The following is a 25,320-nucleotide window of genomic DNA, read 5'->3' on the forward strand; positions in this document are numbered from 1 at the left end:
CTAAGATAATTGCACTACTAATTTCTATTTATTGAAAGGAACAGTTAGTGCTTATATTGTTAGATCAATTTTGCATGCCTATATCTGTTAATCTGACAACTACTTTGAAGATAACGGTATGCAACACAACAACCATTGTTAATTTGCTATCATCTTGCTTTGAAATTCTGTATCATTTTTATTGTTTTATTTAAATTCTCTGTAAAATAAAACCAGAATGGAATGAGAAGGGAGGTGTGTGCAGTGAGACCGAGAGCCATGGAAAGGACACCTGTGGTTATCAAGCCCTTGTGCGTAGTAAGCATCTGACTTTGGCTAAGTTACATAGCCAAGTTGAGCTTCAGTTTCTCATCTGTAATTTGGAAAATATATTGCATGTCCAGTGCACGTGTGCATTTACACCTCATAGCTTCACTGTGAAAACTGCAGAAGTTAATAAAAGTGCTCAGCACAATTCCCACCTCATACTAAAGGCCCACTCTGTATTAGGTGTGATTGCCATTATTGCTATTATGCAAAAAGTGAAGAGCCTTCTTATCAACTGGTGAGAGAATGCCTGCAAAACCTTGCCAAAGGTTGGGTTTGAAGTGGGGCTGCTCCTACTGTAACTCATCACCATCTTGTAGATGCACTTTGTCGTTCACTGCTTCAACAAATATTTCTTGAGTTTTCCAAGTCAAATATTGAAAGGGGTGTTAGATGTATAGGAGGAGCGTTCACAGTCCCTCTTCCGGAATGGGAATGTAGCTCAGTGGTAGGGTACTTGATGCCTAGGGTGTATAAAGCTCTGGATTGGATCCCTGCAAAAAAACAAATATCCCTCTCTCATGCAGTTTATCTGAGGGTGGGAGAAAACACAATCATAACACAAGAACATATGCACTAGAGTCAGGACAGAGGCGGTGTGTTAACAGTACAGAGAAAGTAAGAGGATGAGAAATTTAACTTGATTTAGAGTACCATTATTGGCTTCTTACCGATGAAAGCCAGGCATTTCCTTGAAGAAAACTGTGTATTCAACATCAGAGTCAAAGTCATAGTTACTTTTATTGATTAATTCAATAAATGTTTATCAAACACTTCCTCCTCACCAGGCATCAAACTAGGTGCTTTAACACTTCATAAGGGCAGAGACTTTATGTCTTTTGCAGACTTCTCCATAAATATCTCTGCACTGAGAGTGGAAGTTGGATGAAGCTTCAATACTGAGATGGTAGCAAAAATCGTTTGAATCCTGGTCTTCGCCTGAAGCTTCTGGTCTGTGGTGGTTTCAGTGTTTGTAGGCAATAGCTGTGCTGCTTACTGAAGTGGATGAGTGAGCAGCAATTCAATGCATCTGTCAGCTCACTGGCACCGTATAGAGCACAGCAAACCTTCGTGTGTATGTGAGGACAAGTTTGGAGTTTGTGACTGGTGAAGAAAGGCGAAGATAGAAGGATATACAGAGTGTAAATCTGGCTGAACTGGGAAAATTAACCATTCCAGAACTGGAGGAGTTGCCTCTCACTTCACTGCTTCTTTGATGGACACATAAGACATTAGGGTGACACTCTTTGCAGCACTGTTGGAAGACTTCAGCTCTGTTCTCCCTGAGTGAATCGTAGGATTGGCCCTCTCTGCTGGATTGTATCCAGAGCTTCATTAGTCACTGTCAGTTCCAGAGCAAAGCTTCAAGGCTGGAGCAGCCAGCCTGCTGCTCATTCCCTTCCAGTTTCCTACATCTTGATGGCGGTGTCAGAGATGACAGCTTCCCCTGGCTGATGCTGAGACTTACCATTCCTCCATCTGTTCCCACTCAGCCTGGTTTCAGGGTGGGTGGCAGAGTGGTCACTTCCTTTCTTTTTTTCTTTTCTTTTCTTTTGTCTTTTTCTTCTCTTCTCATCTTCTCTCTTCTCTCTCCTCTCTCCTCTCTTCTTCTTTTCTTCTCTTTTCTTTTCTTTTGTTTTTAACCATCCTTGTCACATGCTAACTGGAGGAGAGGCAGCAAGCAAAAACACTTAACAGTTTGGCACAGTCTTTTTCTCATCACCCATTCTTCCCCTTCCTAGGGCTTCTCAGTATTTTTTGGTAGTGCCTCTGATCCATGCTTGCCTCTTCTTTCTGTAAATTTCTGTGGTTGATTGTGGTGGAGAGAACACATCAGCTCATTCTAGTTGGCTTTTTATTATTTACCTTAAAATTACATTTTAAAAAAATTTTAACTTGGGTAATAAGCTTTAAATGGCATGTGCATGCATGTGTGTGTTTAAAGAACCCAATTAGATCATAGGATATTTTCTACTAATTTTCTTTCAATTTTATTTTAATGGTTTGATCAATCTTGCATTCTTACATCTGGTAATCTGAGCAACTTCACTAAAGATAATAATATGTAATATAACAACCATTGTTAATTCTTACCATTTTATTTTGAAACCCTGTAGCATTTTTACTAATTTTAATTGATGTGATGCCTATATTTTTCCTTCCTTAAATAGCATAATTGCTTTTTAAAAAACTCATTTGCTATAGCTGATATGTAGATGGCCCCCAAAGCATCATAGGTGTGTGCAGCTTTAGGGAGGTGGCTGGATTGTGGGTGTGTGATACTGAACATAACTGGAACCGTCCACTGGTTGGTTCAGTGTAACCCACTGGTGATGGGACTACTGAAGAGAGCAGCCCAACTCCGGGTATGGATGGCACCAACTAACAGGCTTGGATGCAAAATAAAGGGAAAGAAGTAAGGCTGGCTGTATGCATTCTGCCTGCCCTGCCTGCCATGGATCCTCTGCTATGTCCCTCTGCCATTCTGGCCTCTTTGGAGTCAGCCAATTATAAACTGAGACCTCTACAAACTGTCAGCTAACATAAACCTTTTCTCCTTTAACTTGTGGGTGTTGGATGTTTTGTCTCAACAATGACAAAGTAACTAAGACATCATGGAGCTAAGCAAATCTCCCTAATATTGAGACATCACTTGGAAATAAAATTTTCTCATGACCTGAAGGCCAGCACTGTATTTCTACTGGTCTCTTCTTTCTTCCAACTACAAATGGAAAAGGATTAAACTTTTTTGTGACTTTGTCACTTTCCCATTCAGGAAGGTGAAAGATATGCCACATATGTCCCTAGATTTCATGAAACTCTAAATAAATGCAGGATTTCATTGTGATGAATCCCACAAAGTCAGAATGCCTGTGTTTGTTTCTGCACTGCAGTGCACGTTTGACATGTGGCCTTGGTGAGGTTGCTCAAGCAGCTGAACTACTCTGTGCATTGGTAGTATCATAGTGACTCCTTCAGAGGGTTGGTGAGTGCCAGGATTCGAGGAATTTACATGTGTGTGTGCTCTTTGGGTGGGCACATCATAATATTATGGGTTGGGTACATCATACATATTATGATGTTGGATACATCATAATAATATGGCCCACAAATATAATTTCTCTTCCTATTTTTCTCATCCCCAACCTAAAGGATATATATTGTCACTTAAGTAGAAAGTTAAAATGTTCTTTTTCCTTCCTTTAAGCAGAACTTTTTTCTAAGGCACATTACTATAGTTTCTTGTTTATGCTGTGCACCAGTTGATGTGGCTCCACAGATGGAAAGACGGAGGGCTCAACCCTCTGATGTCACACTTTTGCAGAGAAGAACACTGGTTACTTGATGACGTTGATCCAGTGTGCTGACAGTCCTGGCACAGTCATGTGCATAGAGTGCTAAGCAAGGACTGAGGAAAGACAGTCAACTCAGTCTCAGGACACCTTTGGGTGGCTTCCTGGAGGAGGTGAAGCTAGAGCTGAACTGTGTTATATGTGCTATACCTTAAAGGTGTATGTGAGGGAGTAAAAGGGCATTCCAAGGAAAAGGAAGGGCAAAGCAAATTATGAGGTAAGGAAAGGGAGAGAGAGACTGAGAATTTTAGCATAAAAAAAGCCATGCAATTTTAACAGTGGTACTTTATGAAGATGATTTCGTACAGAAATCAAGTGTAGAGGAAGATCTTGCAATTGGTGTCATAAAACAAGGTTTGTGCTGCCTTGAGCTGTGCCTTGTGGTTGCCACTAATAAGGTCACACTGCCATTTGGAAATCCAGGGAAGGGTTACTTTAGGTGAGAACTGGAGGAGAATAAATGGGAGGTTGCAGCTGTGATCCTGCTGCTTGAGCCCCAAGAACACATATCAGCAAGTTGTTCTGTCACAGCTGGTTGGTAACACCCACATTTGTATTGTAACTTGTTAAAGAATTTATTCTCCTTTATAACCAAAAGGTATAGTTTAAGACCTTTTTCCTATATCCCCTGTTCTGGATAGGCAGGATCAGTATTGTCAAAATGGTCATACATCTGAAACTGACACACAGATTTAACACAGTCCTAATCAAAACACCTTACACAGCTAGAGAAAAACAACCTATGGAACCAGAAAAGAGCCAGAACAGCAAAAGCAATCTTGTGTAATAAGAGCAAATCAATAGGCAATACAGTCTCCAATTTCAAGTTATGTTACAGAGCTACAGTGATAAAAACAGCATGTTGCAGGCACAAAAACAGACATGTGGATCAGTGGAACATAATAGATGGTGCAAAAGCAAGCCTAGGCACATTCAACCATTGATCCTTGAAAAGGGCACTGAAAACATACACTGGAGCAAACATAGCTTCTTTAAGAAATGGTACTGGGAAAATTAGTTATCCATGTGCAAAAGATTGAATCTAGACCCATATCTCTCACAATGTTCTAAGCTAAAATCAAAACAGACCAAAGTTCTATAATGTTAAAAGAGAAATACTTAGTCTGCTATTAAATAAAATAGGTAAAACTCTTGAGCCATGTGGTCAGGTACAGTCACAGAAACAGCCCCACTTCCACCGTTAAAATCTGTTTTGGTTACTTGCCTCATTGCTGAGACAAAAAATCATGACACCCAAAATTAAAGGACTAAAGGTTTATTGTAGCTCTTAATTTATAGAGGTGTCATTCAATAGTTGGCTGTCCCAAGGCAGGGTGATATGGCAGAAAGGCATTACAGAGGAGAAACAGTTCATGGTGTGGTCAGCAGAAGACAGCAACAACAACAGCAGCAGCAAGCTGCCTTCTCTCTTTTTGTATTCCATCAAGGCTATAACCGTATTGATTGGTCCTACTCATTATCCATACCCGTAATCCCAGCATCACACTCTTCATCCACATTCACTCATCCTATTCCAGCTACCTTTCAAACTCCCCACCTATGACTGCATTAGGCATTGGGGGAACTTCTAGACAGAAGCTTTAACATTCTGCCTCTGACACCCATGTGCATTCTTTTATGCAAAAAGCATTTAGTCTACTTCTAGTAGTTGCCAAAGTCTTAACAGTTTCAGCATTACTGAAAAGTTCAAGTCCACAGTCTTCTCTGAGATTTAAGGCAAACTATTAGCTGCAAGTCCTTGTACAAATGAAAAGAAAGTTAAACACTTTCAAAATACAATGACACAAGATAAACATGTCCATTCTAAAAGGTACACATAGGTGGATAGGAAGGAAGAAAACAAAGCAAGACCAAAATCTAGCACTGCAAACATTAAATCCTGTAGTTCTATGTTCAGCACTCAAGACAATGTGTGGCAAGTTGTGAACTCTAAAGAGCTTGAGTGGTTTTACCCCTACAGCACTTTCAGTGATTGTATCTTCCATGTCTTCTCTCTTGGGCTAGGTTTGCTCACTCCTTGGCACTTTCCTCAAATGATCCATGTTCCTAGCTGCTCCAACCTCTGGGACTCCCCTGCACCTTTGGTTTCACACTCACAGCTTCACATACTGCCCTCTCAAGAGCACACTATCTGTTCTCCCAAGCCTTCTTTTGAAATTTGGGTGGAAGCCTTCCTGACCCCAAAACTCTTGCATCCTATGTGTGCCTCAACCAGTAGCACATGGATGATGCCAGGGTCTGCCACCAGCTGGAGCAGTAGCCAGGCTTCCTTCTCCCTTGGCTGTAGGAGTTGAGTGCCTGAATGGTTGAGAGCTATAAACCCAATCCCAAAGAACAAATTCCATAGGCTTCTGCCATTCAGAAACTTGGTATTCTCAGGCTGTCTTCTCAAAGCAGTCTTTCACTTTTGCAATTTTGAAGAATGAAGTCCTGCTGGTTCTTGTGATGCCCTCAGGCTATCTTTCCTATTGTCCTCTTCTGAAATGCTTGGCTTTTGATTACTAATCTTTTCAGTAGCTAAATTCTCCTCTGTTCCATCTTACAGGCTGCAAGTTTGCTGAGGCTTTCTTTCTAGTCAAACTCAAAACTTTTAAAATCATTCTGCTGGGGCCTTTGCTTTTGCATTTCAAAGCCTGAACAGTAACCATGCCACTGTCTCAATGTTAGACTTCCTTGAAATTTCTTCCACCAGATTAATTAATCCACCACACTTAATCTCAGTCTCAAGTGAAGTCTCTGGAAAAGAGCAAAATGCAGACAAATTTTCGGCCAAAGCATAACACATTCACTGGAGTCCAACACCCAACAGAAATCTCCTAAGCCTGGCTTCTACAAGCAGCATTTCTATCAGCACTCTGGTCTTCTGAGCACTGACCACAATCTCCCATTAAGTTGAGTTTGCAACATTCCAGGGTTGCTTCTTCATCTTGTCTCTCCAAGCTTTCTGGAACATTTTCCACAAGGGAGTTATAAAGGCTCCTGAACCACATGACCACGTAGTGTCACAGCAAGGACTCCACTTCTCTAATACCAAAACCTGTCATAGTTACTATTTTCATCACTGAAAAAATACCTTTTCCCCACAAGTTAAAGGAGGAAATGCTTATATTTTGTAGAGGCCTTAGAGTATAGTAGGCTGGCTTCAAGGCAGGTTGGCATGCAGAGGGGCATCATAGAGGAGAAACAGTTCATGACATGACAAGCAAACAGCAGCAAAGTAGCAAGCAGTATCAGGAGCAGAAGAATCAGTGAGAAGAAGCAGCTAGAAGCTTGAATTCACTCTCTCCTATTATATTCCATCCAGGCTGTAAATCTATGGATTTATATCACCCATACCCAGGGTGGAGCTTCCATTACCCACCTTTAATCTCAGCATCACACCCTAATCCATATTCACACACCCTAATCCAGTCATCTTTGAAATTCCCCCACCTATATCTGTGTGAGGCTTCAGGAAAACATCTAGATAAAAGTCACAACACCCCCACATACATTTTACATAATTCAACAAAATCATTTGCCATGGAGATTGCTGTGATCAAGATCAGTTAGATGATGCTGCAGTAACATAGAAGTCCAAGTCCCTATGCCTAACACACTAGAGGTTTGTTTCTTACTAACACCAAAGTCTTTATCTTTAAGTCCAGATATCTCTTTGAAGCTACTTCCTTTCAATAGTGACTTAGTGACTCCAGACACTTTAATATATTGTTTCACTATGTCAACTATCCCTTCGATTGGGTACAGGTAGGGAAGATACTCTGGCATTTCTCTCCTCTCAACACACACTGGCTTTTCCCTCCTCCCTAATGCATATTACTTTTCAGAGCTGACCACATGCTTCTAACTCTGACGAGCAAGTAGACAGAATGTTTGCTGGGAAGGTTTTACACACAGACACATGCACATACACATGCTCATTTTAATACCTGCTTCTTTGATTTTACTATGAGAATGAAAGAGAACATTAATAAAGAAGGTTATTTTGTATGTTGTATCTACTGGAAGCCTTTATACTGAACTAAATTCTGGCCTTCAAGTAAGAATGAAGCTGATTTTACCTCCTCCTCCCTGCAGAAAGTTAAAGTTAATTCTATATAGAACTTGTCAAAAGGTCCCACTTGTTCTGTGAAGTAGTTGAACCTATAATTGAAAATATTTGGTCTAAAGTGTGTGACCCAAGCTGAAATATATGAAGAACTTTTAACATTAATGGATTTTTATTTTAGAATCTTGATTTATAAAACTGATGCATCCTTAACTCATAGCTTTCTTACATGATCTGAAGATTAAGCATGGAGATCATTTGACATTTGCTATATTCTGGACCACAGGACACTGGAAATGAACAGACAAAAGATATTTTTGAGAATCCATTATACTGATTGTTATACTTGGTTTCTTTGTCTGTTGTCTCTAGTCTTCCACAAAGCCTTGAGAGGTAGATGTTTTAGAAGAAGAAAACTGAGGCTCAGGGAAATGATGTCGTCACTAAGAAATGTGAGACACAAATTAATTAGTCAGTGTGTGTCCAGTGTGCTTTTGACTTGATCCTGTCCCACCAAAGTGATGTTTGTGAATGTAAGCATCTTATTATCTCCAAACACAGTACATTGTTTTTGTGTTTTTACTTTTTTTATAACTTATCATACAGATTGTCATTGCTTATCTTGTTTTCTTAGCTTCTTCAAATTCAGACCAGGCTCCTGGGCTTAGTTTCAAAGTCTTTTCTGTTTTACAGATGAAATGGTGATGGATCAATGTAATGCACCTAATGTCACTTGTGGCCTAAAGAAGGCTGCTTGATACTGTATTGTCTTTCTTTTCTCCTCACTGTACTTTGGACTAAAGTATTTCTGTCTTCTCTACACTTTATGATGACTTAATTGGGCTTCGTCAGCTCATCATAGAGCTACTGTAAAACTCTCTTTCACATCAACACTGTTAACATGATAGCTTAGTACTTACTCTGTGACCTATGTCTGTATTATTACTAGATCCTTACAGCAAGGCTAAGGTAGATGCTATAATCTGTTTCATTTTGCTCCTGAGAAAACCAAAGCAGATTTTTTTTTTCCTTGCCTATAGTTTCAGTTACCGTGGATCTGGAATACAAAGATGATAACCACATTTTGTTAAACTGGCATCTCTTATGGCATGCAATAGAGTATGAGGTACACGGTAGGTGCTCAATGATTATTTGACAAGCTGAATTTCAGGGGCTTTAGGGATAAAAATACTTGACCACCACTATTGACTTGTTAAGGGAAAACTCTAAGAGGAAGAGATAACAATCATAAATATATATGCACCAAATACTGGTCCACCCAACTATATAACATGAAAACTCAAATAAGAAATAATATAATTGTAAGAGAGGACCTCAGTACCCCACTGTCACAAATAAATCAACTAGACAAATGTGTCAACAAAGAAGTATTAGAACTAAAATAAATCTGTGAACAAATGGACTTAGTAGATGTCTACAGAGTGTTTCACACCACCACAACAAAATGCACATTCTTCTCAACTGTGCATGGGACATTCTCCAAAATAGACCACATACTGGCTTGTAGAACATGCTTAAGTAAATGCAAAGGAACTGAAATTATCCCATGCATATTATCAGACCACAGTGTAATAAAATTGGAAATTAATGGCAAAAGAAATGACAAAACTACATAAACACATGGAAATTAAGTAACACTCTCCTGAGCAATTAATGGGCTACAGATTAAAATTAAAGAAGAAATAAGACCGTTTCTGATAGTGCCAGTACAACATACTGGAACTTATGGGATGCAGTGAAAGCAGTCTTACAAAGGATGTTTATAGCAGTGAACTTTTACATCAGGAAAAAAGAGTGAGCTCAAATGAACAACCTAATGCTGAGCCTCAAACTTCTAGAAAAAGAAGAAAAAGTTAAACCCAAGGCTAATACAATGGAGGGAATTATAAAGATCAGAGCACAAGAAAATAATACAAAGATTCAATGAATCAAAGAGTTGGTTTCATAAAAGATTAAATATAATTGATAAACCCTTAGCCAACCTTATCATAAAAAGGAAAGAAAAGACTCAGATCCATCTAATTAAAAAAGAAAAGGGTGTAATCAGAAGAGATCCTGCAGAAATCCAGATCATCAATACTTACTTCAAGAATCCTCATTCTAATAAGGTAGATGACAAAAGAAATGAACAGATTCCTAGATACACATGAATTACCAAAGTTGAATCAAGAAGTTATAACTATTCTAAATAACCCAATATCAGTCAATGAAATTAAAGATGTAATTAAAAACTTACCAACAAAGAAAAGCCCAGGTTGTGGTGGATTCACTGCTAAATTGTACAAGAAATTTAGGACAGCTCTAATATTATTACTTCTCAGACTCTTTAATGAAACTGAAAGGGAAGCAGTATTTCCAAAGTCACTCCTGGAAGTATTACCTTAATACAAAAACCAGAGAAGGATCCAATCAAAAAAGAGAACTATAGGCCATTCTCCTTAATGAACTTAGATGTAAAACTTTTCAGTAAGATACTGGCAAACAGAATGCAGCAAATCAACAAGAAGATTATATACCATGACCAAGTAAGCTTAATCCCAGGGATGCAGGGATGGTTCAACATACACAAAACAATAAATGTAACACACAATATTAACAGAGCCGGAGACAAAAATCACACAATCATCTCAATAGATACAGAAGAAATACCTGACAAAGTCTAACATCCCTTTATGATAAAATCCCTACAGAAAATTGGAATAGATGGTCTTTGTCTCAATCTGATACAAACCATCTATGACAAATCAACAGTCAATCTCATACTAAATGGTTAAATACTGAAAGCTTTCACTCTAAAATTAGGAACAAGGTAAGGATGTCACTATTACCACTCCTATTCAATACAGTTCTGGAAACATTAGGCAGTGCACATAGACAAGAGAAAGAAATAAAAGGAATAAAGATAGGCAAAGAAGTTAAATTGTCATTATTTGTACATGATGTGATACTGTACATAGAAGACCACAAAAACTCTACCAAAATACTTCTAGATTTAATAACCAAATTCAGTAATAAAAACAATTCTGTGTAACAAAGGCAAAGCAGTGAACATCACAATTCCTGACTTGAAATTATACTAGGAAGCTACTGTGATAAAAACAGCATGGTACTGGCAAAAAAAGAAAACAGACATGAGGATCAATGGAACAGATTAGGAAATGCAGAAACAACTCCAAACACAGTCAGCCACTTTATCTTCAACAAAGAGGCCAAACACCCTCACTGTAAGAAAGATCGATCAAAATGGATCAATGATCTAAATATTAAAACAGAAAAACTAAGCCTGTTGGAAGAGAGAATAAGTAGAAATCTTGAACACAAAAGTATAGGCAAAGACTTTATGAACAAAACTTGAAACATGGAAATATTAGAAAGAATCAGTAAGTGGGATCTCATCTTACTAAATAGCTTTTGCACCAAAAAAACCCCCAAAAAACAAAAAAAACAAAAAACAATAGAGTGAAGACAGAACCCATGGAGTGGGAAAAAATTTTTTTTGCCAGCTGTTCCTCAGACAAAGGACTGATACCTAAAATCTATAAAGGACTGAAATAAATCAGGACTCCCCGCCCCCAATTTAACGACCCAATACCAAAATAGGCATCTAAAATGAATAGACACTTCTGAGATGAAGAAGTAGAAATGGCAAATAAGTACAAGAAAAAAAGTTCAACATTGTTGGTCATTCAAGAGGTGCAAATTAAAACAATGGTGAGATTTCATCTCACTCTAGAAAAAAATGGCAGTTATCAAAGAATAAACCAAAAACAAATGCTGACAGGACTGTGGAGAAAAAGGGTCCCTTCTCAACTGTTGGTGGGAGTGTAGACTGGTGCAGCCACTGTGGAAATTCCTCAAAAAACTAAAACTAGGCATCCCATTTGACCCAGCTCTGCTTTTTTTTATTTTAAAAGTAAAAGAACAAAAACATATTAGCAAACAGACAACCATTTACAAAGTAGCACAAAAATAGTACAAGCAATACTGCATTGCAGACAAGGAGATGGAATTAACAATGGTTGTTGTATTATATATTGATAACTTCAAAGTGGTTACTCAGGAAAACAACTATAGACATGCAAGATAGATCAAATGATTAATCATTAACTGTTCCTTTCAATAAAGTGATATGTCAGTAGTACAACTATGTTAGCTATCTTACATACATACATATATATATATATATATATACATAATTTTCCCCTTCTTTATTTTCTCTTTTCCCTCATCCCAGTTGCTCTTTACTTTTGAGCAGTTACCTTTTGTTTCACAATGTCTGTCATACCTCCTAATTTTTATTCACTCTTTCAGGTTCTTACAATAGTGAGACAATATGTTACTTGCATATGCAGGTTTGATTTATCTCACTTATGAGTATGGTCTTGAGTTGTGACCATTTACCTATAAAAGCCTCGAATTTATCTTTCTTTATAACTGAGTAATATTCCATTATATAAAAATGCCACAATTTTTTTACCCAATCCTCAGTGGATGGACATTTGGGTTGCTTCCACAATTTAGCTGTTACAAATTGTGCTGATATAAACATGGGTGCACATATATCACTGTTATGATGTTTTCAGATCTTCTGGGAAATACCCAGAAGGGGAATTGCTATGTTGAATGGGACCTCTAGGCCTAGTTTGCAGAGGAACCTCCATACTGATTTCCACAGTGTTTTCATCAGTCTGCATTCCCACCAGCAGTGGAGAAGAGTTCCTATTTCTCCACAGCCTAGCCAGCATTTGTTATTGGTTGATTTCTTAAAGAGCAAGCAATTAAACAGATAGCAAAAGTAGGAAACCAACAGCAAGCAATAACATGACAAAGATAAGCCAACATATATCAGTTATAACCATTAATGTAAATGCTCTCAATTCACCAGTCAAAAGAAACAGACTGGAAGAGTGGATTAATAAACAAAATCCCACAATATGCTGTATATAGGAAACACACTTTCCTCAAAAAGAAATCCATAGACTGAAAGTCAAAGGATGGAAAGCAATCAAAAGAGATAAAGAAGGTCACTACATACTTGTTAGGGGAAAACTGCAAGAGGAAGAGATAACAATCATAAACATGCATGCACCAAATATCAGAGCACCAAACTATATAAGACAAATCTTAACAGACATTAAAAACCAAATAATTAATAACAGTATTGTAATAGGGGACCTAAACACCCCTTTGACGCAAAGAGACAGGTCAACTAGACAAAAAATCAGCAAAGAAATAACAGACCCAGCTCTTGCCCTACTTATTATCTTTCCAAAAGAATTAAAAACATCATACCCTACTAATGTATGCACATCCATGTTTGTAATGGCATAGTTTGCAATAGCTAAATCTTGGAAACAGCCCAAATGCCCACCAAATGATGAATTGATAAGGGAGATGTGAGGTTTTTTTACACAGTAGAGTACTGCTTATCCATAAAGAAGGATAAACTTGAGACATTTCTTGGTAAATGGATGCACCTTGAGACCATACTCTTAAGTGAAATAAATCAAACACGTGTGTAACTACTGCATTGTTTCTCTGATGTGAGAAACTGAAAGTATAAATAAGTACCAAAATGAATAATAGATATTGTGAAATAAGAAGAAAATGTTCGATTGGGAAGGAGAAGGTGGGGGAGGGGGAAAGAAGGAAGAGTTAAGAAAAAACGAGAAAAGAAGGTAAAAATGAAAACAAACTTTTGTAAGAAAGGAGGAAAAGAGGAGTTGAAGGGAGAGTAAGGGAGTGGGAACAAAAGAAGTATGAAGTCATGTACAGGTGCAGATTACCCATGGCAAATGTGAACATTATGTGTAGCTAAAATGTACCATTAACTCAATTAATTAAAAAATCTGACTATGAGTATCTGTTCCTCATGCCTTATTGTTATGAAAATTTGAAATCGAGAAACTCAGAGTCTGAGGGACCCGACAGTGAGGGGCTGTGTTCAAGGGTTTTAGTCTAGTTGCTTGTGGAAGTAAGAATGAATCATCGATTTCTGCCTGGAAGTGAAATCGTTACTTCCTGGGAAATTGCATTGCTGGGGTTCAGAAATAAAGACGTTGCTGTTGAAATCCTCATTCTTGGTGTACCCCATGAGGGTCACCTGTGAAAGCAGGGAGCTCAGCAAGTGTGAGAGGAAGCCTTTGTCCTGTCACTGGGCTAATTTGTGGTTGCTCAGTGCCATTGTGAGAGTTCCAGACCATCAGAGATGATCTTTTGCTTTTGGCTTTTCTTGAAGTAAATCTGTCTTTGGGGCAGTATGGTAAGAAGCTTAACACAGGGAAACTGGAAGGAAGTGCCATCCTGGGTCGAATGCTAGAGTCTAACCTGAGGTAATATTTGTTCTGAGGTGGCAGCATAGATCACACTTGTTACAGTTCTAGGTCTCCTGACATTTTGAGGGCCCGGACAGTTATCCCGGTTCTTTTTTCTGACTGTAGTTACACAGTATTCTTTATTAGTAACTGCAGCTATCAGTTTGAAAGTCCCTCCAAAGAGGTCTATCATCAGTTGGTTTAGGAGACTCCAGTCCCAGTGTATTCTACCATGAAACTTTGTTGACCAGTTGTTGATCTCTGTGCACCATGATTTTCCAGAGAATAAACTAATTATGATACCACCTATGTGATAATTGCTGGGAGAGGGCTCTAACTAAGGATCTTAAAACACAGATTAAGCATTGGGAGACAAGAGCATGGGGGATAGAAGAAAATTGTCGGGGATACAAAGTAGACCATGACAGAATATATGAGGAAGAAATTATTAAGGGGAGAAAAAGCTTATAATTTTTTCGCCGTTCCAGAAGAGGAAGGAAAAAGGCTTGAAAGTGTGAAAAGGAGTAATGGCAATAGAATCCTGTAAAGTGACTGTAAACTAATGAGCCTTGTGGATAAAGGAGCTCTGGGGATTTAGAATGAGAACTGTGGGCTTTGCCCTGTAGGATTTAGGCACCCACAGAAGGGTTAGATGGAGTGACCCCAGTCAGATTTGAATTTAGCAGTTTAGCAAATCTCTGCACACCGAGCAGCTGCTGACTGCAGTGAGGAACACATATGCAGAAGATCTAGGTTGGGGAAATGAAAGAATGATTTTCACAATCTCATTTAAGGTTTGTTCCTAGAAGCTTTACATATATTACTACTACCAGTCCTACTTCCTTTTAATTGCTATTTTTTATCTGTTCGTTCATTCATTTATTTATTCTTCTATTATAGTTTGCTTTTAAGTTTCACTACTTAGGTATTATAAATAATCTAAATGTCTTGCTACTTTAGTAAAAGAGTTTAACCTTTTTATGATTGCTAATGGTTATGGTGTTCTATTTTTGCCATCTATTATTAGTTTTTATTAAAATTTTATCCAAGTGTGCACATCCTAAGTGTGCAGCTTGGTGAATTTTTATGCAACAAACACTCCCAAGCAAGTCATAGAATATTCCTGCATGCTGAGGCCTTTCCTGTATGTCTCATCATTGCCCCCACAAAAGATAATTGTTATTGTATCTTCTAGAACTGTAACTAATTGGGGGCTATTTTTAAGCTTTATATGACTGGGAACATACAGCATATACACTGATTTCTCTCACATTTGGTTCAACATTATGTCTAAGAGTTTCACCCATGCTGATGTACATTTTAGAAGGTCCTTTATTTTCACTGATGTATGACATTCTATCATGTGACTTCATCATAATATAGTTATCCTCATCCATTTCTTAGGCCACATCTTGCTGCTGTTTTATTTTCTATTTATTCATTGAAGATTGGGAATAAATATATCCAGTCTGGTGTTTTTTAAGTGGGTTAACATTAATCTTTCTGTCCATTCACTGCTAGCATCTTCTGTCCCTCAGTTGATCATCTAAAGGTTGCCTTCACATTGAGCACCTGACCTGAGTTGCTGAGTCCAGCAGCAGTTACCTAGAGGAGGTCTGTTCAGGGAGCTCTCTGGTTTAAGTAGAGCCTCAGTATCACTTATTTATGGGGAATGATGGTGCTACCTCCCCCACTGCACTGCTTCCTGGGGTGTTATTTTCTCAGCTCCCTATAATACTCTTCATGAGGAATAAAAGATGTTCAAGTACAGTACGCTCTGCCTTGACTTTTAACCTCTATTTTTCCAAAGCCTTTTGCTCCTTGTTAACTATATCCTAATGTGTACTATGAAATTTTTTTCTGTGATTAAATGACTGTGGGAAATAGGTACTATACCTACATTTTGTAGATTCATAGAACAGATTCACATATTAATGACTCTGAAATAACCTATAAAATAAAATAACCTATAAAAACCTGCTTTTGTTTATGAAAATTTAACAATTATTTCTTTTGAGATTATCTATTAACACCTCATAGAACAATGGTTTCATAGTACACTGCTGTGTAGAAAACAGAGGAAACCCCACGTGTATATTCTTTTCCTTTTGAAAGCTATTGTCAATTTCTGTGCCTCAGTGCCTATTTTAATGGGAATATAGAAGATGGCAGAACAGGCACAAATGATCTGTTGTAGATACGTGTTTGCCCGTCATTTTCCCCTTCAGCCTGTGGGCACCGTAAAGGTAGCAGCCCTTTTATCTTTGTATCTCCCGGTACTCAGCACGGTTCCCAGCACATACTTGCAGTGTTGAGTAAATATTTTATGAATGAATGAATGAGATGTAACATTCTGGGACTCCTAGCATAAAGGCACTCAAGTAGAACTAGAAACTGGAGGTGTAAGAGAAGGCAGAATAGCATTGAAGACTAAATACTGAATTTCTGGGTTTAAAAAAAATCTGAGTGAATTGTGCCTTCTTCATTTTTGGTTATATGACTTCCCAATTTGTTTATAGTTTTCTGAATCCTATTTTTTCATCTGTACAGTAAAAATAGTATCAACAGCTGCTTGGAATGATTAAATATGAGAACGTAATCCAAGCACTTAGCACAGGGACAGACACATGAGTATCCAAAAGCCCTCACTGTAGTCAGCATCACTTTCTAGTACTTTCTTAGTACTTTGTACCTGGCATTGATTCGTGTAGTCTGCTGTTACCCTTCCTGGAGACTGCGTGCTTCCTTGTACTCCAACTTTCCTCACATTTGATGAGCGTTAGAAATCCACAGAATTCTCAGCTGCCCAAACAGGTGACATTCGCCACATTTCTCTCTCCTCCGAGCCACTCTCCCTCAAAGTCCTGCCCAGGTATACTGACTGGGTCAGTTTTGCCAGTCTTCCCTCCTGCTGCCAGAGGCCCCCTGAAGTTTCTGTGACAATGTGGAAACCCTATGTTTTTCTGTCTATTGCCAACAAAATGTTCCAATAAATATGGTACATTTTTCATGTTGTTCCAGAAAGCAATTCCACCTCCAGTTCCACCTGGCACTCTGGTTCTCAGGAGGACTCACTGAGAGACACAGAGAGGAGAGAGGGGAGGAGGCTCTCGGCCACAAACTGTTACCCATGTGTTCATGATAGCTGGTCACATGGCTGGTCACTGAGACAGACATGACACTATTCTCTAACATGTCCTCCCTTTGAAATACCTGACTTTTAACTCCAAAATCACATCCAGGTCACTTGCTGCTTCTACATAAACTCTTGTCTCTTGTTTTCATCCATAGCTGCTTGAACAGGACCATTTGACACAAACTTAGGCTCTGCTATTTTATAACTACGGTAGAAACATAATAATGCATTAGACACAATATCATCATATTAGGCAGAAGTTCTAAGGAATGCCTCATTCCAGTATTGTCCCAAAGGTCTTTTCTCCTGAGCTGCTACATCCCCTTTCCAGGTATGTGGATAGCAGTTATTTTTAGTTCATCTTGTCACACTTTCTCACGTCTGTCTCCAATCAGGAGTTTAGGCCGTTACCACAAGTCTACTGGTGAGGACAGGTAAGGACAAATCTGTGAACCAAACTTGGGACCTGTTAAGACCTTTCAGCACTTCTGTCTTCACCAAGGAGTGGTTTGACATATTTATTATTTTAAAAAGCTCTGTTTTTGTGTATTGCTTTGTTCTACAAGAAAAACACTCAAACAAAAAACCTTTTGAACACCAATGCAGTATCCTATGACCAGTGCATGTCTAATATGGTAGTCACTACCAATACATAGCTATTTATATTTAAAGTAAGATAAAATAAAATTAAGACATTGTTTCCACAGTCACAGTAGCCAAAGTTCAAGTGCACTTGTAGACGGTTTTCTTCATCACAGTATTTTCAATGGTCAACACCAAACTAGAGATTGTGTTCTATATCCTGAAAAGTTATTTCTTTTTACACTCTGCTGTCTACACAACCCCTTTCACTTTCCCCCAAATGCTTGTGTTGTCCTGTGTCAGCCAACTAAGCAAAGGGAGTTAATGCTAGGATGTAATTAAAAGCAGATGAGACAAGTTTTAAATGAGAAAGTGTAGGAGCGGAACAAGACCCGTAAGTAGATCACTTATCGTGCTTTCTCAAGGAAATTGCCTTCTGGCTTTCTATGCTGTCTGTAGCTTCTCTTGTTGAACATAAAAATAATCTTGCTGTCTTTTTTCTGTATGTGACCAGAAGCACAAAACCCATTTTGTGAACCCCCAGCTTCCTGTGAACATGACATTAATAGACAAACCCAACCCGTGATTATATTAAAAATGGAAAATAACTGAACAAAAGAAGGTTGAGATTTCATCTTTCAACTGGGTAAATTTAGTTGCCTGAGAAACGGGCAGAAATTATTTCAGTGCCAAAATAATAAAATGGTATCTGAATTTGCTTTTTTTGTCTCATTCAACACTATAGTTGTCTTTGATATAATAAGAAAAGGAGGGGCTGCCACCGAGAGGAGACATTCATATTCTTCCTCTGGGTATTTACTTCCTGTTTTACTTCTGGAAGTTTCTGGCAGCCTTTGTAATCATGTGGTTAAATTTATACATGCAGTTCTTCTAAAAATGGATGACATTTGAGCATTGTAAAATTAATACAATTGTGATGCAATGGACATAATTGCTTTCTAGAAAAATCTCATCTTTATGATTCACTGTTAGAGCCAAAACTGTGAGCCCAGGAGTTCTTAGAACATTAGTAGATCTGACTTTTTCAGGCACATTTTCCTGAGAATGTGATTTCTTGGGAAATGAGATTTTCATTTCTCTGTTATGTCAAATTAGAAAGCTCAGGAAATGCCTGGAATAATAATTTATTGCACTTGAATGATTCAGATGTAGTATATTCTAGAAAAAATTTGTGTATGCATGTTATTAATTTTGAGTGCATGTGACAATTTCCATATTGTAAATTCAATATATTGCACTATTACAAATAAGAAATATATCTTTTGGTGATTCATATAGTTATATCTCTGTGCTTGCTAGGTGTTGTAGCTCTACCATCTGCAACTTATCAAAGACTCAGTGTTTGCAAAATTAGAGGAGGGACAATTACTCAGTCAAAAACACAGGCTCTGGAGTCAACTAGACCCAGGCTTACTTCATATCTCTGTCATTTACCAATCATGACATTGAGGCAAGCTATTGAATGCCATGAACCTCATCTTTTACATCTGTGAAATAGGGCTGACAGTGCCTGACTATTGAAACCATATTTGTGTAGTTTATTATTCATGTAGTTAATGGTAGGAAGGCAAGCTATTTTTACAAGAGATTAACAGGACATTTTATCCTTGATGAGGATCAAAAAGCATAAATAGTCCCGACTTTTCTCCTCTACCTTCCTGCTTAGAAAGAGCCCGTGTTTGTGTTCCCTAACTGGGAGCTCGGGAGCTGGAACTGGTGAGCAAAGTTGTAAGAAGAGAGAAACACAAAGGCCAGATTAATTCCTAACCTAAAGCGTTCTCTATGAAAGGGTGAGGGAGGGAAGGCTCTCAGCATCTGAAGATCTGAGAGGACTGACAGAAGGCAGTTAGAAGTTTGGGGGAAGAGACAAAAAGAGGAGAGGCAGCTGACATGGGACATTCAGAACAGCCCTGTGAGTCGAGAGAATTTGGAGGAGTGTCTGGTGGAAGTCTTCACGTGGCATTTTTTTTGTAGCCTTCTTGGGCAGCTAACACAGGGAAGCACTATAGCAGAATAACTGAAGGCATAAGTTCAGCATCTGAAGTTCTTGGGTTCAGGTCTCTGTCACTTTGTGGTTAGAGAGCAACACACAGTGACTGCATTTCTCTCAGCTGCAATTCCTTGCCTGTCAGAGGGGCAGCCTTAAAGAACACGAGCTTGGTGAAAATCATGTGAGCTTCATGGTGTGATTAAAATCAACAGTGTGAGTATTGAGCACTCCTTGTGGCCCCGAAACTCTCTGAGGACTTCATGGGGACCAATTTATTTAATCTGAAGATAACTCTACAAATTACAAACTATTATTACCCCATTTTAAAGATGACAAAGCTGAGATTGGGTAGATTCAAGTAAGTTGCCCAAGGTAACACGAGTAAGGACAGAGCTGGGATTCAAACCCAGATACCTCGATGTTAGATCCATATACGTCCCCTGTGTCACATCTTAGGATAAGCAACCCAGGAGGACAGTTTGTCTTCTTGTATCGATGCTTGGTTTGTACTCAGCCTTGCTGCTCAAGGTGTGGTCCACAGGCCAGCAGGATCCGTGACAGCAGAATCTCAGGCCCCACTTCGGGTGTTTGAAACAGTAATTGCACTTTAACCTGCTTCCCAAGTGGTCTGTGATCTGAGAAGCTCTGCTCTAGAGTGCAAATCTCTGGGCAGATGGCCGGTCTCAGCTCACTGATACCCCTGTCACTTACAGTGCCCATACAGTGCTTGCCACCAAAGAATAAATCTAGGAGTCGATCAAGGAGTGCTGAGTAGGAACAGGACTGATAACACGCTCCAAAAGAGTAACTGGCTTATCTTGGGGTGAGTAAAAGAGTGTTCAGTCCTTCCACCAACCAGCACAGAGCCAGACACAAGGCAGATGTCTCATTCCTGCTGCCTGAACTGAGAGGGAAAGGCTGTGCGATAGAGACATCAGCACATGGCCTTTCCTGGATGTACTATGACATTTAAGAAAGGCCAAATAATGCCGAGGCAAGCAGGGCAATGATTATGCACATATTCTTAACAGTCTTAAGACAAGCTCTGCTCAGTTGGTTCCCCTGTGCACTCAAGCTGATTTCCTTTCCTCTTGAGCTCTCTATTGTCCTGGTGGTGTTTGCAGCTCATTCAGAAACTAATTAAGTTTCAGGATCAGTTTGTCCTGTTAGAGAGTGTGGATATGCTTAAGTGGTAGTTTTTTAGAACTTAAATTACGTGAGTGAAAGGACAATTATAATTTACTTCTAAAATTGGCCAAAAGTCAGCTTTCATCAAAATAATTCTCAGCAGACATTAGTTTCTGTGAAACCAAGGTATTGTAGGAAAGGCAACAAAGAGGATTTAAATAGGCCATGGAAAATGTATTGATAATCTGGCTGCATGAGTCCTGTTCTCTAGCAGAGTGTGAAATTAACGTGTTTACTCCACTAATCTGGGGCCACGGAGGTAGCTGATCACTCACTGACAGAGCCACATTTTGTGATCTCCTTTTTCAGCAGTGAGCTTCATTGCTGGGCAAAGTCCAAACCACCTGGCTTCACTGGTCTGTGTAGTCCCTCCCAAGTCAAGGTTAGTATTGCCCTTCCCTCTGGGCAGGCCCAGAAACTCATGAACTCCAGTGTATCTATCTGGTCAGGGCTTTCATGTGTGCCTGATCAGGGAGATTTAGAGACTGGAGAAAGATGACTCCTGCCTATGGAAATTGCGAGTAGATTTAGCAGTAAGGAGATTAGGGTGGCAGAGGAGAGAGGAGGGAGCTGAGGACGTACAAACCCATTGTGGCAGCAATCAGTTATAACGGGCTTTGGAAGGTTGTATATTTTCTGTATCTGAATAACATTTATTTTGAACTAAAGGGAAGTATGACTCTGTATGGATGTTGAAATAAATGAAGAATATTTGGTGTCTCCAGTGTTCTTTCAGAGATTTGAACATTTCTTCAGCTGAAGGTTTCACATGCAGTGAAAATAGTATAGAGCAGGAGGCAGAAAACTGGCATTGTAGCCCCTGTCATTAGCACGATTGTGTGATTTCGGCAAGCTGCCAATCCCCTCTGGGATTGAATATATAATACGTGTAAGACAAATACCCCAAAGCCCCTCTTGATGTTCAGTTCAGTAGAACAGAGCAGCTGTCATCCTCAGATGTAATTCCACAGTGCTGCTTGCTACAACAGAATTCAGCTCCTCCTGAGCACAAATGCAGCTCACCTGGTATTTTAGAATCAAAGCTGGTGAATATCTTCCGGCTACAGAGTAAGTGTTTTAGGCTTTGTGGGCCATGTATTCTCTGCTGTAGCTACTCAATCCTGCCCTTCTACCAAAAGCTCCCACAGACAATACGTAGATGAATGAGTATACCTGTGTTCCAGTAAAGCTTTACCTCTGTGTGTGTGTGTGTGTGTGCATGCTGACGCACCGCCATTACCCTGTAAAAGAGACGGGATGGTGCACTCACTTGAACAAATGCGGTGGCTAGCAACAAGGGGAATATTTGCAGAAGAGGGGAAGAAGAGTAGGTGGACTGTCCCTATGTCATAAATGAGGAATTTTCACTGTGAGGCACTAATGCCAGGTGAGGTTGAAGAAGCTATTGCTGTTTTTCCCAATGAATCTCTAGGAATATAGAATTCTGTGAGAAGGACCCTAAAGTTCACACTGGAGGGAATCTTCCAGGGTCCCTACGTGTCTAGTCCTCTTCAGAGAGGGAGGAGAGCACTGGTGGGCTCTGACAGATCCCTGTGACCGTGGGCCTTCAGGAGGCAAAGTGCTGTTAGGAAGAGCATCATATCTGTGGCTGCTGTTTCTGCCAATTCAGAATCAGAGGCTTCATGCTTTCTTCTCTCCTTATTTTGCCCTTTTAACTCTGATTCTAATGGGGCCGGTGGGCACCTAGGAGGGAAAGGTGAGACTAGATCTGGGCGCTAGCACAGGCAGTGGGCCCCTGTACCTCTCCTGTAGTTGGCTTGCTGAGGGCTCCTTGAGAGGGCAGGCCAGGGTGCAGGGTGGGACATGAAGACTGCTTGTTTGGGTAGGGTGATATACTCCTCTGCTTTAGCACACAGAAAAGGTGGATTTTGAAGGAGTCATAAAAACTTGAGATGTGATTAAATCAGTTAACCAACAAATCTGTAAAATTTCGCACAAGCCATATACTTAATTAATACAAAGCTACATTACAGTTTGCAGGCTACTACACTAATTTATGAATTTTTTTGATAGACTAAAAATTTTACTATACAAATCACACAGGAAAAAAGTGTTCTTAGCCAAGTGTACCAGCTTCTGGGGGTTTTATTTTTGCCTTTTGGTTTGCTTGTTTGTTATTTATTTCACTGAAACCATGCCGCTCGGTTGAGAAGTGAGATAATAAATACCTTTAATATTTGAAACTGTATGTTGAACAATTTCTGAAGCAGCAGTTAGAAGCCTGGCTTTCTCCTCTGACAATTACTACAGTGATTGACACATCTTTTTTCTTGCCTAAAACAGAATGAAGAAGATGAGCAACATTTATGAGTCGGCTGCCAACACGCTGGGAATCTTTAACAGCCCCTGCCTGACCAAAGTTGAACTGCGTGTGGCGTGCAAAGGCATTTCTGACAGAGATGCTCTTTCCAGACCAGACCCCTGCGTCATCCTCAAGATGCAGTCTCACGGGCAGTGGTTTGAGGTAAGCGTGTCCAAACAGTCACACAGGAGCATGACTGGATGGCTGGTTCTGATTTTAACATTTCCTGTTTAATGTTTAACATTTCCTGTTTTGGAAAGATTGAAAATTCTAGAAATGCTTATCATTTTGTTCCTCTTTAAATCATGTTTTAATGAGGCTGTTTTGGTATTGTGGGTATTTTGACATTTGCCTTTAATTCATGAGCCTAAAAGCTTTAGGATGTTTTTGTTAATTACCAAGATATAATCACAATACAATCTTCCCCCCATACCCAGCTGTTAGCAAAAGGAAATTGGCAGCAAGCAGGTCAAGAACAGGCAGGCATCAAGACCCAGAATGAGAAACCTCATGTTCCAAAAGTTGATTCCAGAGACAAAGTTTTGTGGCCAAAGCAGAATTCAGATGAGATTTCATTGGAATTCTGGAAATGATATCTCTGTAGAAAAAAGTTTTGGTGTTTGGGAGAGAAGTAACTACTTTGATGGAAGTAGTATAGTGGAGGATACTTTTGTGTAGGTCTTGGGCTGAGAGAGGGAGCCGGGAGGACTAGTATGAACAAATCAATGCTCGGGATTACCTGGCCACTACTTTATGGCTGGGAGGCACTGTCTAGCCCTGGCAGCTGGGCTGGGGTACTATTCAGGATGGTTACTATTCAGGACAGTTACATGGAATAAGAAGTGAGGAGCAATACTGGAGATTAGTCCTCTGCTCAGGCCCAAAACAAGATTATAAGAGGAGGCTTGCATGGCTGTCTAACCTAAGTCCTAAGGAGCCTTGTGAATCTAATAAACAGCCATCCCCTAGCATCAAGGGAACCTGGCAGTGGTGATGGAACCCAGTTGTCAGGACTGGAGCAGTGACTGACTGCAAACCCCAAAGGTTGGCAGGACTGAGTGGCTGGAGACTGGAGAAAGATGACTCCTGCCTACGGAAATCATGAGGAGATTTCGCGATAAGAAGGTTAGGGTGTCAGAGAGAGAGGAAGGAGCGGATGACCTACAAGCTCTTAGTGCCAGCAATCAGTTTTACCAGGCTTTGGAAGGTTGTCTGATCCACTCAGACACCCCTCAAAACTTGTGTGTAGAATATGCACTGAGAATGTGTCCTGTGCTTGCATAAGGTAGCTGGTAGTGGCTTGAATGGAATAGTACTGCCATGAATCATTCTCCAGAGTACACTGGGTTCCCAAATTGTCAAGAGATGACTTGGTGTTGTATTTCAAGTTTATTTTGGAAAGATTTACTCATTTTTTTGCCAGTCTAACTCCAGTCCATCAGCGGCCCAGTGGAGGAAAGCTGTAGGAAAAAGCAGTGGTACTCTTTGTATCAACTGTGCTGCACTTGGCCGTTTGTTTCTCTGATTGTGCTCGGGTAGGCATGGTGGCACCTGGGGACGGACAGGGATGATGGCCTTTTTGGGGACACAACACACAATATTTTTTTGAAGTGAGAGCTTAAAACAATATTAGCCGAACTCTGTTGGTTACAGTATGTGTTCTAAGTGCTTCATGAGGAATAATCATTTAGTCCTCACAATCATCATATATTATCCCTAGGTTATAGATGAGGAAACTGAGAGACAGAAAGACTAAGGATTTGCTCAGGGTCATTCTGCTTGTAAGTGGAAACTCTAATATTTAAGCTCAGACTTGAGTTCCAGAACCTGAGATTTTTATTACTATTTTATATTTATGGTGAACACAGAGTTCAGGCTTTGGTGGTTTGTGTGGCAATATTGCAGGCTGAATTCTGCAGTGGGTTTTATTATTTGCAAAGAAAACAAATTGGACATTGCTTCTATGTACCTGGGCTAAGTAAACATTGCTTTTAAAGGTCTGGCCTGAGGTGGCTGA

General features: G+C 39.5%; 1 protein-coding gene across 2 annotated transcripts in view; it reads left to right on the plus strand.

Annotated features, from left to right (window-relative positions):
• Cpne4 (copine IV) overlaps positions 1 to 25,320 on the plus strand; it is a 467,949-nt gene that overhangs the window by 102,641 nt on the left and 339,988 nt on the right. For both annotated transcript variants that reach the window (XM_013505812.1, XM_005406839.2), the window contains exon 2: positions 23,285 to 23,465. In XM_013505812.1, coding sequence (XP_013361266.1) covers positions 23,285 to 23,465 — 181 coding nt within the window. The remainder of the gene's footprint in view (positions 1 to 23,284; positions 23,466 to 25,320) is intronic.

This window comes from Chinchilla lanigera, unplaced genomic scaffold, assembly GCF_000276665.1.
Source record: "Chinchilla lanigera isolate Chin_1 unplaced genomic scaffold, ChiLan1.0 scaffold00100, whole genome shotgun sequence".
Classification (NCBI taxonomy): domain Eukaryota; kingdom Metazoa; phylum Chordata; class Mammalia; order Rodentia; family Chinchillidae; genus Chinchilla; species Chinchilla lanigera.